This window comes from Aspergillus nomiae, assembly GCF_001204775.2.
Source record: "Aspergillus nomiae NRRL 13137 chromosome Unknown contig00591, whole genome shotgun sequence".
Lineage (NCBI taxonomy): Eukaryota > Fungi > Ascomycota > Eurotiomycetes > Eurotiales > Aspergillaceae > Aspergillus > Aspergillus nomiae.
In genome coordinates this window covers 1-15552 of record NW_015378646.1, presented here as the reverse complement: position 1 = coordinate 15552, position 15552 = coordinate 1, and the positions used below count along the sequence as shown (strand labels likewise).

Below are 15552 nucleotides of genomic sequence, written 5' to 3'. Positions count from 1 at the left end.
TTGAATCTGTAGTAGGATAGAGAGACACACACACACACACACACACTCTCTCTCTCTCTCTCTCTCTCTCTCTCTCTCCCTTCCTGTGAGTGTGTGTGTGTGTGTGTAGTTCTTATATTACTACAGTAAATACAAGATAGTATACTGGACTAAACCCGAAATAAGTATAAAAAGTCATCGCTTGATATGACAAATAATGAAAGTAGCAACCACTATGTGCAAGTACTAAGTCCTAAACAACATATCGGAACGAGGGATTTTCCATCTACACCAGATCTGTTAGCAAGCGAGAATGATTAATCTACAAACATCATCTTACATCGGTCAGATCAGTCAAGCCGGAGGTACCATCAAGGTTGACTTCTATCGAGGACTGTGCTGCGTCTCGCTATATAACGTATCAGCAGTCACTCACCCGTCATGAGCTTGATAGTGAGTCAGCTTACCTTTTTGTTTTTTAGCACGTACAACCTATGCAGTATCAGAAGCAGGACGAAATCCAGAGCCAGGCAAATAATCATGGCAATGAACCCGGACCGATAATGTGGTTCCTCTCTTTCAAAGAATAGCTGGGGCCCGATCAGATTACCAACGCAGTACCTATACCATATTAGAAACCAGGATAGTGATGGGGGTTATCCATGACCAAGCATACGCAATGAAGAGAGCGGCTGTGACGACGGTCTTCTTCGTTCGGCCGGCGATATTGGCTTGGATCAGGCCTAAGGAAAGGACATAGGTTGCACTAAACCCAATGGCAAGATAGTATCCGCTAGTTTGCCAGTCAGCAAGAACTCTATACGAGGAAATCTCAAATATCTCATAGGGAAACGTACAGAAGACGACCAATCTTATTTTCCTCGGGAAGAGCGTACATGAGACTCATTCCCAGAATAGCGACGACAAGGCCACCGCACATCAGGATGATTCGGCAGTTTTTAATTGTTCCTGCAAGAAAGCCGGTAATGAGAAGGGCAACGACCTGTGCTCCTCCAAAGGGCATTCCCAGGAGCGTAGTTCCAAGCTTTGAGTAGCCAAACCCCTCGATAATCAGCGGTCCGAATGCACTGATGCCTCCCTGTATAGATAATCAGCTGTGCCTGGACGGCATGTTAATTGAAGGTTTTTAGTATACATTAGGAATATTGTTTGCAATCACAAAAAGTATCAAGATCCACACTTGAGGATCCATAAAAGCCTCGCGTGCTTGATAGAACTTGAACTCCTTGTTGTCCAGACCGGTCTTATTCTCCGATACTCGTTTGATGGCAACATCCTTCTCCGCGGAAGATAGCCACTTCGCTGCGGCAGGGCTTGGAGCAGCAAAGAGGAAGAAGGGCACTGCCCAGACAACTGTGACGGAGCCAAAAATCAGGAATGGGAACTATATGTATTCAAGGCCAGGTTTAGCTATCTGATATGAATGCAGAGACCTCTTGGCTTACCTTATAAACCGGGATGTCGCTCTTGATGTGCCCAATCCCGTACTGGAGGATCATCAGTCAACTATTTATTTTGTACTTGTCTGAGTTTACTGACAGCCACAATGCCCCCAACCACTTGAGCAATCCCGTTCATCGAGAACCAAATGCCGGTCCGAAGAGGTTGCTCGTTCCTATCATGGTCAGTATCCACATATATTCAGTCCAGGATGGGCCACACCTCTTATAGAACATCGATGTCAACTGTACAAAGCAGGGACTAACCCCACTTTCCAAGACACCTAGAAAGAAACGAACAGCCATCAAACCGGAGAAGTTATCTGCAGCTGCCATGCAAAGAAGAACTGCCCCCCAAAGAAACCTAGCATCCTTTAGCTATGCCAGGTATCGAAGCTGCAATCACTCACATCAAAGTCCCACAAGACCTTGTGATATGCACCTTTTGAAAGAGGACATTCATCGGAAATTCACCCACAAGATAACCCAAATAGAATATGGTCGTTAACCCTGTAGACTATGGTTAACCAGTCTTGTCAAAAGAGAACACCCAAGAAACAAGCATACATGAGTACTGGTCGCCCACTAGATGGGCCTCCTGTTTCATTCCCCACAGGGCAGCATATGAAATACATGTCTTATCCACGAATTGGATGAGGTACGTGCCCATAAGCTAAGTGAATCAATATCAGCACGGTCGCATCTGGCATACGTGATCCAATGAGTACCCAGGGAAGAAGAAACCAGTCAATCTTGCGCAGCACAGTTCGGTTCTCTGCTTCAGTGTACGGAGAATTCTCCGCAGTCCCATGCACTACCCTGTGCAATGTCCGGCTGCTGAGAAGCAAGGTCGCATGCTTTAGTGTCAAGCGTGTCTGACTTCTCGGTGTCGATCTGCAACATCGTGTCTCGATTCGTATTCATCCGAAGAAGCACCCTGGAAAGATTTGGTAGACCGTTACAATATTGAGTATTTATATTGCAGCAATGTCATCCGCCGGGGAGATAAGTCTATTCCTAAGGGGTTTTCCATGTTATATACGCAACGACTGCAGTGCGACATGGCCAAGACGACGATAAACGAAAGGATATCATCTGCCCCCGTCACTGGTCAAGACCACCGTACGGTTGGACTGACAGACTCTTGGCTGAAGTTAAAGAGACCAGAAAGAGGAGATGGCGATTATCTTCGTCGGCCGGGCCGATGTATATGTCGGTCGGCCCGCCCGATCCGATCCGTCACTGGTTATCAAAGGTGGAATGATGGGTTCGAACACATATAAAGAGTGATAAATATGTATATCTTTCTTGAAAACCACTCTTTGTTGTTCTCTGAACACCTTCAAAACATTCATCGCAATCATGACAACTAGTTCTATCAACCAACCCTGTAACGAGGGCACTGGCCTTCCAAAGCATGTTATCCAATTGGTCTCAGAGGCTATTGACTCGGCATCGTCAGAGTTGCGTCGGCTAAATTTGGAGGTAAATTCTGCCAATCTCTCATATCTTGTAGGTGGCTAAAATTTGAAGATCTGGAATAATCCCGAGGTGCGGTTCAAAGAAGAGAAAGCATGTCAGTTGCTAGCCGGGTGGTTTGAGAGCCAAGGCTGGACTGTGAAAACTGGAGTATACGGGATCTCCACGGCGTTTGAGGCACGCTTTTCCGTCACAGCTGGGCGGAGATCAGTCTGCTATAACGCTGAATATGGTGAGTCAGTTAACAGTTCATAGGCTCGCTGGGTTCTAACGATGAAGCGTCATTACAGATGCCCTTCCTGAGCTTGGTCACGCCTGCGGCCACAACCTCATTGCCACATCAACTTTGGCCTCAGCCGTCGGGGCTTCTGCCGCTATGAAGGCACTAAAGATACCAGGAACGTTGATCGTGATGGGTACTCCAGCTGAAGAGACTGGCGGGGGTAAATACATCATGGCAAACCATGGCGCGTGGAAGGACTGCAGCGTTGTCCTCATGACACATGCAATGCCGGACTTCTCGACTGCCAGAACTGTGACGAAGGCTTCATGGAAGTTCAGAGCCAAGTTTTACGGAAAGGCGGCACACGCAGCAGCTGCGCCGTGGAATGGAAATAATGCTTGCGATGCTATTGTCATGGCGTATAATGGCCTAGGGCTGCTTCGTCAACAAATCCAGAAGACAGAAAGCATTCAGTCTGTCATCCTGGAAGCTGGAAAAGCACCGAATATCATTCCCGACTACGCCGAAGGTAGCTTTTCTCTGCGTGCGTTTGACTCGAAGGCGTTGGAGCTTCTCCGAAGCCGCGTGATACCCATTTTCGACGGAGCGGCGGCGTCGACGGGCTGTACTGTCGAATTATTTTGGTGCGTCGATATGCATACGATACAGGCTATGTAATGCCTATATACTAATATACACTCAGGGACGCACTGTACGAAGACGTCGTGACCAACATGGCTCTAGCGAACCGCTATACCCACTATATGATCAATGATCTGGGCCTCTCACCCGCTGATATTCTTCCTCCCTCAGATTTATCACCGAAGGTGAACCAGAATGGTAGCTCGTATGTTGCAAGGCGGAACACAACTCGCTCGTCGCAAAAAGGACTAACGATGCAAATCTCTAGCGATTTCGGAAACTGTTCTTATATTCAACCAGGTATTCAGACATTGTTCAGCATCAACGCTACGGATATGCCTCATACTCCTGCCTTCCAGAAGGCAGCAGGTACAGACTTCGCACATACGGAGTCACTTAGAGCCGGAAAGGCCAATGCTCTGATAGGGCTTGAGGTCCTGCTTGACGAGGGGTTCTACAACGAAGTAAAAGGTGATTGGATAAGCGATATGAGGGAGCGAGGCCGTCTTCCCGAGTAGGCATGTTTGAAACTTTAGCTCGCGGTCGTCTGTCTCTTCAGATCTTCAAGATATCGTTCTGGTGTCTAGTTAGCCATGTTTAAATTATACCTAGGATTATAAGACATACTCCCAGCCATCCATCGCGTGCTCATGCATTGGAGCACTCTTTCTAAAGCACCTACTGCTCTCCTGGAATCAAACCTCGGGCTATCCCTTAACACACCCAGCAATACCCGAGCTGCCTTGTAGATACAATGCACTACAAATACGGGCAGCGCCTCTAAGTCAGCCGGTCTGATTTGTGCAGCGAAGCTCTCGGACGCGTTAACAAGTTCCTCAACTACGTTGTGCATGAGTCTGTACGACCCCACGACACAGGACTCTATGCCGGAAGCCTTAAAGCTGCAGCCAAACTCTAGGACAGTCATCAAGGCGCTGGTTTAACTCCATGTCAGTCTCCGCCGGATGCTGTAGGCGATGGGGTTCAACAGTACCTGCGGGATATGGCAACTGCACTGTAGCACAGACTATGTGGGACGGCGTCCTTATCTTGTACAGTTTCTCTGAACGAGCTGAGTGTCTTTAAAATCTGTATTGCCTCATCATTGAAAAATTCCATATGTTGAACCGGGTCGTGGACGTGGGTGAGCACTTGTTCCAGTATACGTGAAGCTTGGGCTAGTTTATTGAAGTGGTACAGAGGCTTCGACGGTGTTAAAGCCAGGTCGAACGAGTCAGAGTCCTATCACAACGTTAGTACTCCGGATTGCACTTCCCAGTCAGAATACTTGCATCGTTTCCGCCGACGGCTCCCGACAGTAGAGCTTTCGGGATAATCGGTCCTTTGTTACTCTCTAAGGAGACATACCTAATCACAGTTCCACGATCCAATCGTTAGCATTCATCTAAGAATAGTAAAGTATATGGAAGAGAGCCGACCGGCAAGCTAAAGTGGAGGTATAGATCCTCGAGTAGTGTTTAACATGAAAAGGAGATGGACGGGACCAACCTATCTGTTATGACAATGCCACGCCATGTGCACCGAGCCTCGTCCGCTTTCTCTGAGGACTTGAACGTTTTTTCTAGCTCGGCTTTCGATGCTTCATTCGCCCCGAGAGCCACTGCTGCCCGAACATTTGCACCTATGGAGATATATGCTGCTGGGTACAAGCCGTGGCCCACTTCGAATATAGTGAGTAGTAGTCTACACTGCAGCAGCTCCAATGAATTGACGTCAATCGCTTCTAATGATGCAATGTACCCCTTCACTAATATGTATAGGGAGCGCATCCGGGGTGTTATCTCATCCTTGACTGGGTTGGCACCCAAAAGAACCATACAAAGCGTGAGCAAGCTGAGATCCGGGCTCGGATGGGTAAAGATGTGGGATAGACACTCGTAAAATGGTGCTTCAGCTAGTATGGGAAACCAAGGATGGATTGTCCGAAAGTATATCGCGGCCACCGCTCGGATCCTACTTTCATCCCCAATGATGGTGAAGACTTGCGTCCTGATAGTGTGAGATATGTTGGCCGACGTAAGCTGGGCGAGATCAGGGACTGGTAGCGAAATCGAGGATACAGCCTCGGGGGAGTCTCCAGATCCAACTATTCCGTTTGGTTCCGTGTAGCAGCAGACACGGTTGAGTCTTATTGGAGTTTGTTAGCACGTATGTACATATGTAAGCGGAACCGGCCCATTTCAGCGAGGTGGACTTACCTTTTGCACAAAGAGCACACTGGAAGCAGCTTGTCGCATCTACGCTTCTGCGTCCTACAGCGTAGACAGACGTGGTTCGCATGGCTGCTCATCGCGTATCGTGACGGTGCGGATGCAGGTGCGGATGAGTAGCGGCTCCGTGGATTTAAGTACCCACTAATCTTGGTCGTCAGCTCATATATGTCTCAAATTGCCTACATTGTCGCCCCACTTGATGACTGCTAAGTGTTATACTCCACGGTGCGTAGGTATCGCATCAATGTGGGTTAATTACAGTTGCTCTCCTTGAAGGCGAATGTTGGGACCCATGGCACTAGTCCCGTTCAGGCTTAGCGGTCCGCACCTGCATCCGCATCCAGTATCGGAATCTTAGGGTTTAAGTGAATTACAATATGTACAGGTCCTTTCTCTACGTATGGAAGAATCTTCGAGTGATGTATAGCGTAAGCAATAGTAATCATCTAATAGTAATAGCTATGGAAGGGCATTATATAAAGCCTGTCGTCCACCACACTGTACACCTTCCAAGAATCACATCTGACAACATCCCTTTGCCTTCCCCGAGTGTACTACATAAGTTATACCCTGATCATCCCCAAGTCAAGCGCTTCGTATTTCTAGTCAGATCTTCCAGCCATGTCTGTGATTCGAAACGTTGCAATTGCCGGTGTAAGTTCCCACCCCTTCGAACCAGGATCACACCTAAGTTCTAACAAGCAAAGGCCTCCGGTGACCTCGGCACCCCAGTCCTAAACGCCCTCATCGAATCCAAGAAGTTCAACATCACCGTTTTGACCCGACACTCCTCCAAAGCACAATTCCCCGCTACTGTCCGGGTGATCCCCGTCGACTACAACTCCCTCCCGGAGCTCACCACCGCACTGAGCGGCCAAGACGCCATCATCTCCACCCTAACAACCGCCGCCATGGACGTCCAGCACACGCTCATTGACGCTGCAATCTCCGCCGGCGTCAAGCGATTCATCCCGTCCGAATTCAGCTCCGATGTTGGTAATCCCAATGCCTCTACACTGCCCGTTTACCAGTCCAAGATCGCCGTCCACAAGGCTCTCCAAGCTCAAGCGGCAGAGAACCCCACGTTCACCTATACATTGATCCGCCACGGACCCTTCCTTGACTGGGGCCTTGCAGCGGGGTTCTTCTTTGATTTCCGGACTGAAACGCCCCCTTTCTATGATGGTGGTGATCGACCATTCAGCACCACTACTCTAGGCACGATCGCCCAGGCGGTCATTGGAGTTCTGACGCATTCCGACGAGACGAAGAATCGACCCGTCTATGTGCATGATCTGGTCACCACGCAGCGCCAGATCTACACTATCGTCCAGAAGCTGGCTCCCGGGCGGAAGTGGAATCCGGTTGATGTTAGTACTGCCGAGCTGGAGGCGAAGGCGCGGGAGGAATGGGCGAAGGGGAACACGGATTTGCGGTCTATTGTCGGTCTTTTGTGTCGGGCGGTGTTTGCGGAGGGATATGGCGGGGAGTTTAAGGAGGTCGATAATGAGCTTCTTGGATTGGGATTGAAGACGGAGGCTGGGCTGGAGGAGGTGGTGAAGGCAGTTTTGGGTGATTTACTGTGATGGAGGTATGGAGGAATCTAGTTTAGTCTGGTTAGGGCAGTGGACGGGGACCTGGTTTGTAGTCACTTTCATGGATGAGCTTTGCAATTTGACTAAGGTTTGATTGAAAAGATGAAGTTTTGAATTGACTGGTTGGTTTTGTATGTGTGTAGCTCCGTACACAGAGTATCTGAGCGCAGTCACCGTGAACTTACAACTGTTCTATGAGGGAAACATCCGACAAGTCCTTTTGTTTTTGAATATCATTTCAGTCTCAAAGTCTTTCGTTAATCAATATACAATATAGAAATAACCCAGCTATATCTTATCATCATCGCGCTCGCTCTAGGCGTAGCTATAAACAGAACAATACTCTATAACATCTAATCGTTCACTAAATTCCGAACGTTCATCTTCACTTTTAATACCGTCTCACTTCACGCATGGAGACTTATATCGAAAAAGTATGGGGAGTCTTGAGAGCAATAGGAGCATCCTCACGCAAGGTCTTGCCGATCAGGTGATCGAAAGAGGGAGAATGGGCGACACGAGGGGTGAAATCCTCGATATCCCAGAGATATCCGAGAGTCTTGAGGACGGAGGTAGCACTATAGGGAGCGGGCTTGCCGGTGACGGGGTCTGTTCCGTACTGCTCGATGTATCCCTTCTTACTGTAAGGGGAGATAACCCAGGTCGGCATGCGGCCACCGAGACGGTCGAAGTTCAGAGTATACTTCTGGCCGTTCTTCGCAGTCTCAGTGTAGGTCAGGTTATCGGGGCGGACGGCGAGCGGGGGAGGGACGTGGTCGTAGAAGCCACCAGTCTCGTCGTAGGTAATGAAGAGTAGGGTCTTGTCCCACTGGGGGCCCTGGCGGATGGCGTCATAGATCTGCTTGACGAAGACCTCACCGTAGGAGACGTTGCCGGTGGGGTGCATGGAGTTCGTGTTGGTACCGCAGCAGGACGGGTTAATGTAAGAGAATTTAGGCAAGACACCAAGGTAGGCGTCTTGGAAAAAGTTTTCGACGGGCACCACGTTGGATCGAGAGGTCTGGTTGACGTAGGTGAAGAAGAGGGAATCCGGTTCGAATGCTCCGTTGGTGCCATCATAGTTGAGCCAGGACACGCCCTTCTCGTTGGCAGCCTCAAAGATGGACTTGGAAGCGATGGCATAGTTCATGAAGTCATCGTCATTCTTGCCATGTCCGGCAGCGGTTCCTGCCAGAGCACACAGGCGGTTGGGGTTGGTGGGCTTTCGAATGGGTTAGTCAATTTCCAAAAAAAAAAAATATACATTTATCACACTTACTCCTGGAACACACGAGAACCAGCTGTTGAAAGTCGTGAACTCATCCACAAGGTCTACGAGCGTAGGAACCTCCTCCTCCGTGTAGTATCCCATCACTTGCCGTGTCGCCTCTTCTGGGGCCAGCTTGGGGTAGTCCTTGAGCTGTGCGGTGAGGAAGCCGGACTGATCGGCAACGACCTTGCCACTAGCAATCGCACCATTGTTTGGGGTATATGTCCCGTAGAACTCCAAGTTATTGCCCGTCACGGAGTGGTCGGGATCATTGAACACGGAATCGTAGTCCTTGGCCTGAGTACAGTACTTTCCGGACGATGGGTCGCTCACATTCTTGTAGTTGCAGAAAGGTCCGTTGTTGATTGGGTTATCGAGCCCTTGGCGGCGAACGCCTCCCAAGATGTTATCGAAGGATCTGAGCCAGATGTTAGTGCTTGTCTTCACATGCAACTAGCTGGAAGCCAGGGAGGTGTTGTTCGTTCAACATATGACCGACACAAGGGCACACAAACCTGTTTTCGAGGATAAGCCAGACAATGTTCTCGACCTTGTCCTTCAGGTTCTCAATGGACTCCTTAGAACCAGGCTTGTAACCAAAAGGAGCCTCTCGCACGCTCGTATACTCGGACGTGACAGGACTAGCAAGACCCAAAGAGGCCAAGAGGCCGAGACCAGTAAGCAGGGCGGCGGACTTCATGATTACACTCCGATTGAGGTCGTAAGCTTGAACACTGCTGCTTGCTCGGGAAATTGAGCCCGTCCAGGGCGAGGCTTATATATCCCACCGGAGGAGCTACCCTTCAATCCCATTCGAATACCACGTGCGCTGTGCGTCGGGTTGAAGCGCATGTCTGTCGAGGCACGTGTGGTTTCGGCTTCATACCGACCAAGGGCAGCCTATCGCCATCCATCCTTAGAAATCGTTCTTCGTGGAGGCCACCGGAGACGGGATGACAGCCCTATCGACAAAGAAAACGATATGAAGTGGAGGCCACATGAGTGGGGTTTTCATTTGACAGCCTTGGTCACGAATAGAGCGTGATGCGAGATAGGAATGGGATTGGACAAGCAATGGCTAAGCTACTAGGGTGGGGAGAAGCACTTAACCAAGACATGGGGCAGCCTACGCTACGGCGAGGAACGTGAGCTTAGCATCCCAGGTCAATCCCTTCCTATCGCTCTCCAAGGGATCATTGCCCTGCAAGGGATTGACTCAACATTCACCTGGTTAGATTGAGTACTCTCAGGCGACAGACAACTCTCCTTGAGTTGAGAAGTTTGCTCAGTGAACAAAGCAGGGTATGTGGAGCAAAAGGGGCAAAAGTAAAATAAAATAAACAGGCAAAAAGGTACGGTGCACAGCGCGTACAGATGATTGCCATTGGCTCAAGAGCCTGCACATCTCGTGCATGCAGAGCGGCATACGACTCGTTATCAGGATATGCATCATCCAGGAACCACGACCGTCCGTCTGCCAGTGAGGTTTAAGAACGACAACACGGGCCGTGGGAAGACGATCGGGTGCCTTTTGGAGTATCCACGCGAGATTTCGTCCTGCTCCACCCGCCCCACAGCGTCTCGAATACCGAGAGACATTCCTATCTGACAAACAAGCGACAGTGAAATGTAATACGCTCGAGACATAAAGACATCCAGAATGTACTCCATACCTCTGCATACATCCGGATCTGTCGGCCTCTGAATGTTTCCCGTCCAATAGCCAGAGTCATGAGTTGACCTCACATTTGCCTGTGGAGATAGAAGAAGCAATCTGACTCCACTATCTGCTAATATTTGAGGTGGATGGAACGGCAGAATTTCTCGCTTCGCTATTCTTACTATAACAGCACACGGGTGTGGACTGGCTTTTCTGATTCGTCTGATACATGATGCTCCCAGGGTACCTGAGTTTGCGCAATGTTGAGGCGCAGTAAGGGACAGTGGAGGTATATATCTGTCGCTTGGACACAAAGTCTGTTAACCCGCTTTGTTAAGGAAAGAAAACAGTGACTGAGACTCCAACAGTCACGGGTCTACAGAGCAATTCTAATCTTTACCTACCAACCTATCTCTCGGCAACCATTCTCCATACAACGACATTGCCCTCAATACCAAGTAGCGATATTCCGGAATAGACTACAACACATCTGCTATATCTGATTGATGGACCGTAATTTAGTCACTCGAACAAATACATATGTACAGATACATGTGAGGTAGAGGCCCCTGAATATCTTCGGCAAGTATAAGATAGGTCACATCAATTACTTCGGGAGCTGTTTCTACCGTATCATCTGTGGTCGCTAAAGTCATCATGAATCTATTATCATCGGCTATATACAATCCCCGTCTCCATATGCGTTAATACATGAAAGATTTTCCAATTATGCAACCCACTATCCCCAGCAGGACATCGGGTGTGGAGTACTATACAAGGCCAGCATTTCAATTAACGGCGGCTTACGCAGCACATAATACCCGACTTGGCCAAGAAGTACATGGAGCCAAGGAATCGGAAGAACGACAGTCCAGCCGTGGCCCACAGAATGACTCGGAAATACCACGAGGTTCTCGTGGTGGAGGTGTTCTGTACGACTTGTTAGTATCGGCAGGGGTGCGATCGCGGAAAAGACATACCGTCAAACACATAGACTTGACCCCGGTGGCCGTAATCAACAGAGCCACAATCAGGTTGCTAAAGACCCAGAGCAGCACCAGCATCGTACGGAAGTTCTTGTACGAATCGTCCAGACTGGTGGATTCCTCTTCTTCTGGTTCCACCCACGGCGTCAAGGCACGCTTGACTGTCGCCTCGAACTGGCTGTCGATATCCGCTTGCGGCTTATCAACTTCCTCAATGAACTGCTGCTTGCTGCCGTCTTCCTTCTTCGTCTGCGCGGACGGCAAGGCTTCGGCCTTATCGGACCCCTTGGTACCCCAGGAAACGTCATGCCAGTTGCAGAAGGCATACACCATCAGAATGTTGATTGAGGTCGTCATACCGAAGAAATAGGCCCACGAACTGGTGAGAATGTGCCATGGGTCGCCGTAGAGCAGACTAGCGATGACGTAGATACCGTAGGTCGAAATCAAGGCGATCAGGACAATACCACCGCTATCAGAAGCGAAGAACGACGAGAAGAACCCACTCGCACCGTGGCTAAAATCGAAGTCCATCATGCCACCCGTGAAAGCATTGGCGACCAGGTAGAACGACAGGATCAAAATATAAATCTGAACGATGGAGAAGTACAGGAAAGAGAGGGTGTAGGGCAGTCGTGTCCTAGTCGGGGGAGTTAGCGGGCCTCGAAGAACAATCGCAATCGGCAGCAAGACTTACCCTTTCGGTCGGTTTCCCAGCGCCAGGATGAACTGCAGCATCAAACAGAAGATATAGCCATATTTGAGGAAGGTGTTGATGATGGGGGTAGCATCGTTTCCGAACGGCCACCCCTTGTTCTGGTTAGCTTCAGCGGGCGTACCGACGAGATCCATGATCACCGAACTGGTGAGCCAGTAGGATGCTGAACACCCATCAAAGTCAGCGGACGAGAGTTTTCGTGCAGGGCAAGGGGTGTGGGTGAGACATACAGAGAGAGAACCAGGTCATGATCAGTTGACAGAAGTTATAGACCATTTGAATATGCAAGAAAAACATGCGAATAAAGCTGTGTCCACTGCGATAAATTCGTCCGAAGTGCATCATGGCATACAAACCGGCGGCGAAGGAACCGTTCAACCAACGTCGTCGCTGACCGATAAATTCGGCTGAACCCTCGGGCACGTCCGTTTCACCTTTGGATGCCTTGACGTACGACAAATGCCACTTATAACCGGCCTTGGCCACCAGCTCGAAACACAAGATTCGATCCTCAGCTAAGAACATGTTCTTTTTGAAAATATTCATACCCTCGATACCTTTCTTTCCGAGACGCTTCGATAGCGTGTGATCTCCGTGGAAGTACTGCTCCAAGGGGCGGCCCATAATGGCGCGATAGCGGTACGCCGAGAAAGCACCGGGTAACACGCTGACATAGCCGAAGGCACTTTCTAGCGGTTTGTCCAGAATATTGGAGATCTTATACTCGAAGTTCTGCGAGGCGACTAGCGGGTTCATGACTTTACGCCAGCCCTTTCCTAACATCGCATGAATCTCACCACACGAGCCACCGAGGTTTTTATCGTTATAGAAAGATTCCCAGAGGGCCAATAGCGATTTCTTGCCGGGTTTGGTACCCGCGTCGATGAGGATGGCAACTTCCGGGTTCAGAATTCGACTAAAGGCGTTGAAGAGCCAGCGGTGAGAATTGATCTTCTTGCTGTTCTTCTGTTTGAGACAGAAAATCATCTGGACCGGGGGGAGATTGGAGGGGTCGTTGCCTTGCGGGCGAACCAACTGTTGGTTTGCGGTGACGGACAACTGCGTGGTATATTCGAACTGTTCCGGTCAGTCCCATCGATTCATTGCGGCCGTACACTTATTGGGATGGTGTACGTTGGCGGGGACTCGCAAAACTTACAATATGAGCGACCGTTTCCCGACCGTCAACGTCCTTTTTCATCACGCCATCTTGGTAAATTCCGACCGTGGCCAACACATCCAGTGTGTTCTTGTCGCACGGCTCGATTCCGTCAAAGACGAGACAGACGACAATTTTCTGCCAGGCGGGACCTCCCTTGTTCCAGAATTCAGACTTTTTCAAGTTGACGATATCGCGCACGTTCTGCATCACACCGTGCAGGGTTCGGGCCGTCAGAACTTTGTCTTCATTGTAGTAAGTGATGGCGATCAGCAGTTCGGTGTGACGGTTGTAAATGGCCGGGCGCAGGTTATATCCGTTTCGCAGGGTGAATTCGTCCGGGTCACAAGTGGCCGCCGTATCTGTGACGGGAGGGATTAGTCCGACCAGTCTCTTGGTGCTGCTGTATGAAAGGACCTACACCGCATATGCGTAAATTCTTCCGGGAACGCCTCCTCCGCCTCACGATATTCAGGTTGAATAGCATTCTGAATGGCACTGGGCACCGGATAATCGACACTCAGGACGGAGCCCTGGACGAGGTTGATCTTACGGGTTCCATAACGGCGCAGACCCGATCGGTTACTGACGCTCTGGGGCTGGAAGGTATCGAGCTTTATCCCGCTCGTCTCCGACATGCCCGTGGCATCGTAGATTTCAGCCGCTTCGGACTCTTGGTAGGGAGGCGCAGCGAAAACGGTGACGCCGGGATCATGGAGGGTATAGCGGCGCAGTGAATCGGACGACAGACTGGGATCCTCAACGCCGTAGATACTGGGGTGGTTATGGCGCAGGAGCGACGATTGCTCCTGTTCGTCTCGGTCTGACAAGCCGGGCGTTTGCTGTTCCGGTTGAGGAGGCATTAGAACGGACGAAACTGGGGGCTCTGCCACAACAAAAATTCATCGGATGGCAGGGAGGGGATCCGAAGACAAGAAGAACAGTGAACGAGAGAGAAGAGAAAGAAAGGAAAGGCAATGAATACGAGCAGAGCAAACAAGCGTCCAATTATTGCAGGTAGTGGTAGCGCTGATCACACTTACAGTTCGAGACGGATTGGTATGCGAGTAAAAACTGCTCCGGCTTGGCTGAGGAGAGTGTGTGGAGTTGGGCCGTACGGGTCCCATCTCGACGGGCGTGTGGACGAATGTGTACCGTCAACAGTCGACAATCAACGGGATCTATCCGATCCCCAATTACAACGAGCGTGTTCCTTTCCGTATCCTATAAGCGAAGCTGCATGAGAGAGACAGCGAGCGAGGGACCAAAGCGAGATGTAGGGGATCCGGCAAGGATCGTCGTAGGGTCAGTTCGTTCGATCCGTTGGGTGAGGAAGGACGAAGAAGAAGAAAGGACGGAAGGACAAGAAGACGACGAGGGTACGGGGGAAGAACAAGGGCTTCGATTGTTGACCAGGGGAAAAAAAAGAAGAAAAAGAAAAAGAAAAATCAAAATCTCCAAAGGCCTAGAAAAGAGATCGAAATCCCCCCATACAAGAAATAAATGGGAAGGTACGAAGTCTGGTCAGTCAGCAGCCGTGGGTGTGGAACCATGGATGCATTCTATATATAAATTCGAATTTCATTATTCCTAGGATTAATTCTAATTTAATTCTTTCGAAGGGGACAACAAGTCCCCAGCTACCCGGAACGGCGAGATCCTGCCATGATCATTGGATCCATGCAGGGACATGGCAAGAAAAAAAAGAAAATTAAAAAAGATTGATCAATGAGCTGGAGTATTATTTTGGTATTTGGGGGAGGTATTTGATTAATCTCAGAGCATTATTCCTCTTCAGGCGTGCACAAACACAACTACCCACGCAGGCTGCAAGGGGGCGCAGTGATGGGTGTGGCTTGGAAGAACCTCCTTCTCCCTCTCAAGATCAACAACAAATACATGAGACTCCATGGCATCAGAACCAAATTAAAGAAAGAAAAAGAAATTATAGACGAGAAAATAATTGAACAGGAAAATGAATAGAATAAAACGAACAAAATAAAATAATGTAAAGTAAAATACAACAAAAGAAAGAATAGAGACAGGGTCATGCTACTAATACAATACCTCTCTCTATAGTGATGCCTTGTCGGATACTCCGTCATCAGCTTACTCTACTCCATACGTGGCCCACAACTCAAGCAGAA

At 49.5% G+C, this 15552-nt stretch overlaps 6 protein-coding genes across 6 annotated transcripts; 2 read left to right on the top strand and 4 right to left on the bottom strand.

Annotated features, from left to right (window-relative positions):
- Positions 1 to 232: 232 nt before the first annotated feature.
- On the bottom strand, positions 233 to 2342 carry ANOM_010060 (uncharacterized protein; the record flags this gene model as incomplete). Its single annotated transcript, XM_015555316.1, has 12 exons — positions 233 to 265; positions 320 to 388; positions 447 to 600; positions 656 to 772; positions 837 to 1078; positions 1136 to 1384; positions 1446 to 1487; positions 1540 to 1615; positions 1663 to 1803; positions 1850 to 1949; positions 2007 to 2112; positions 2229 to 2342. The coding sequence occupies 12 exons, from the start codon at positions 2340 to 2342 to the stop codon at positions 233 to 235; spliced, it is 1443 nt and encodes a 480-aa protein (XP_015401431.1).
- A 459-nt stretch (positions 2343 to 2801) lies between these two features.
- On the top strand, positions 2802 to 4301 carry ANOM_010059 (M20 family metallopeptidase; the record flags this gene model as incomplete). The annotated part of the gene is made up of 5 exons (XM_015555315.1): positions 2802 to 2924; positions 2973 to 3150; positions 3209 to 3785; positions 3845 to 3988; positions 4052 to 4301. The coding sequence occupies 5 exons, from the start codon at positions 2802 to 2804 to the stop codon at positions 4299 to 4301; spliced, it is 1272 nt and encodes a 423-aa protein (XP_015401432.1).
- Positions 4302 to 4338: 37 nt separating this feature from the next.
- Positions 4339 to 6094, bottom strand: ANOM_010058 (Zn(II)2Cys6 transcription factor; the record flags this gene model as incomplete). Its single annotated transcript, XM_015555314.1, has 6 exons — positions 4339 to 4359; positions 4466 to 4718; positions 4778 to 5025; positions 5091 to 5151; positions 5293 to 5931; positions 6003 to 6094. The coding sequence occupies 6 exons, from the start codon at positions 6092 to 6094 to the stop codon at positions 4339 to 4341; spliced, it is 1314 nt and encodes a 437-aa protein (XP_015401433.1).
- Positions 6095 to 6638: 544 nt separating this feature from the next.
- Positions 6639 to 7603, top strand: ANOM_010057 (aromatic alcohol reductase; the record flags this gene model as incomplete). The annotated part of the gene is made up of 2 exons (XM_015555313.1): positions 6639 to 6671; positions 6725 to 7603. 2 exons carry the CDS (start codon positions 6639 to 6641, stop codon positions 7601 to 7603), a joined length of 912 nt encoding a protein of 303 aa, XP_015401435.1.
- A 430-nt stretch (positions 7604 to 8033) lies between these two features.
- ANOM_010056 (putative phosphatidylglycerol specific phospholipase C) lies at positions 8034 to 9582 on the bottom strand (the record flags this gene model as incomplete). Its single annotated transcript, XM_015555312.1, has 3 exons — positions 8034 to 8834; positions 8892 to 9300; positions 9398 to 9582. The coding sequence occupies 3 exons, from the start codon at positions 9580 to 9582 to the stop codon at positions 8034 to 8036; spliced, it is 1395 nt and encodes a 464-aa protein (XP_015401436.1).
- Positions 9583 to 10985: 1403 nt separating this feature from the next.
- On the bottom strand, positions 10986 to 14743 carry ANOM_010055 (chitin synthase C). Its single transcript, XM_015555311.1, has 7 exons — positions 14449 to 14743; positions 13827 to 14247; positions 13406 to 13767; positions 12477 to 13323; positions 12226 to 12409; positions 11523 to 12168; positions 10986 to 11472 (listed from the first exon to the last, which is right to left on the bottom strand). Exons 1-7 carry the CDS (start codon positions 14530 to 14532, stop codon positions 11335 to 11337), a joined length of 2682 nt encoding a protein of 893 aa, XP_015401434.1. The 5' UTR covers positions 14533 to 14743; the 3' UTR covers positions 10986 to 11334.
- Between the last annotated feature and the right edge of the window lie 809 nt (positions 14744 to 15552).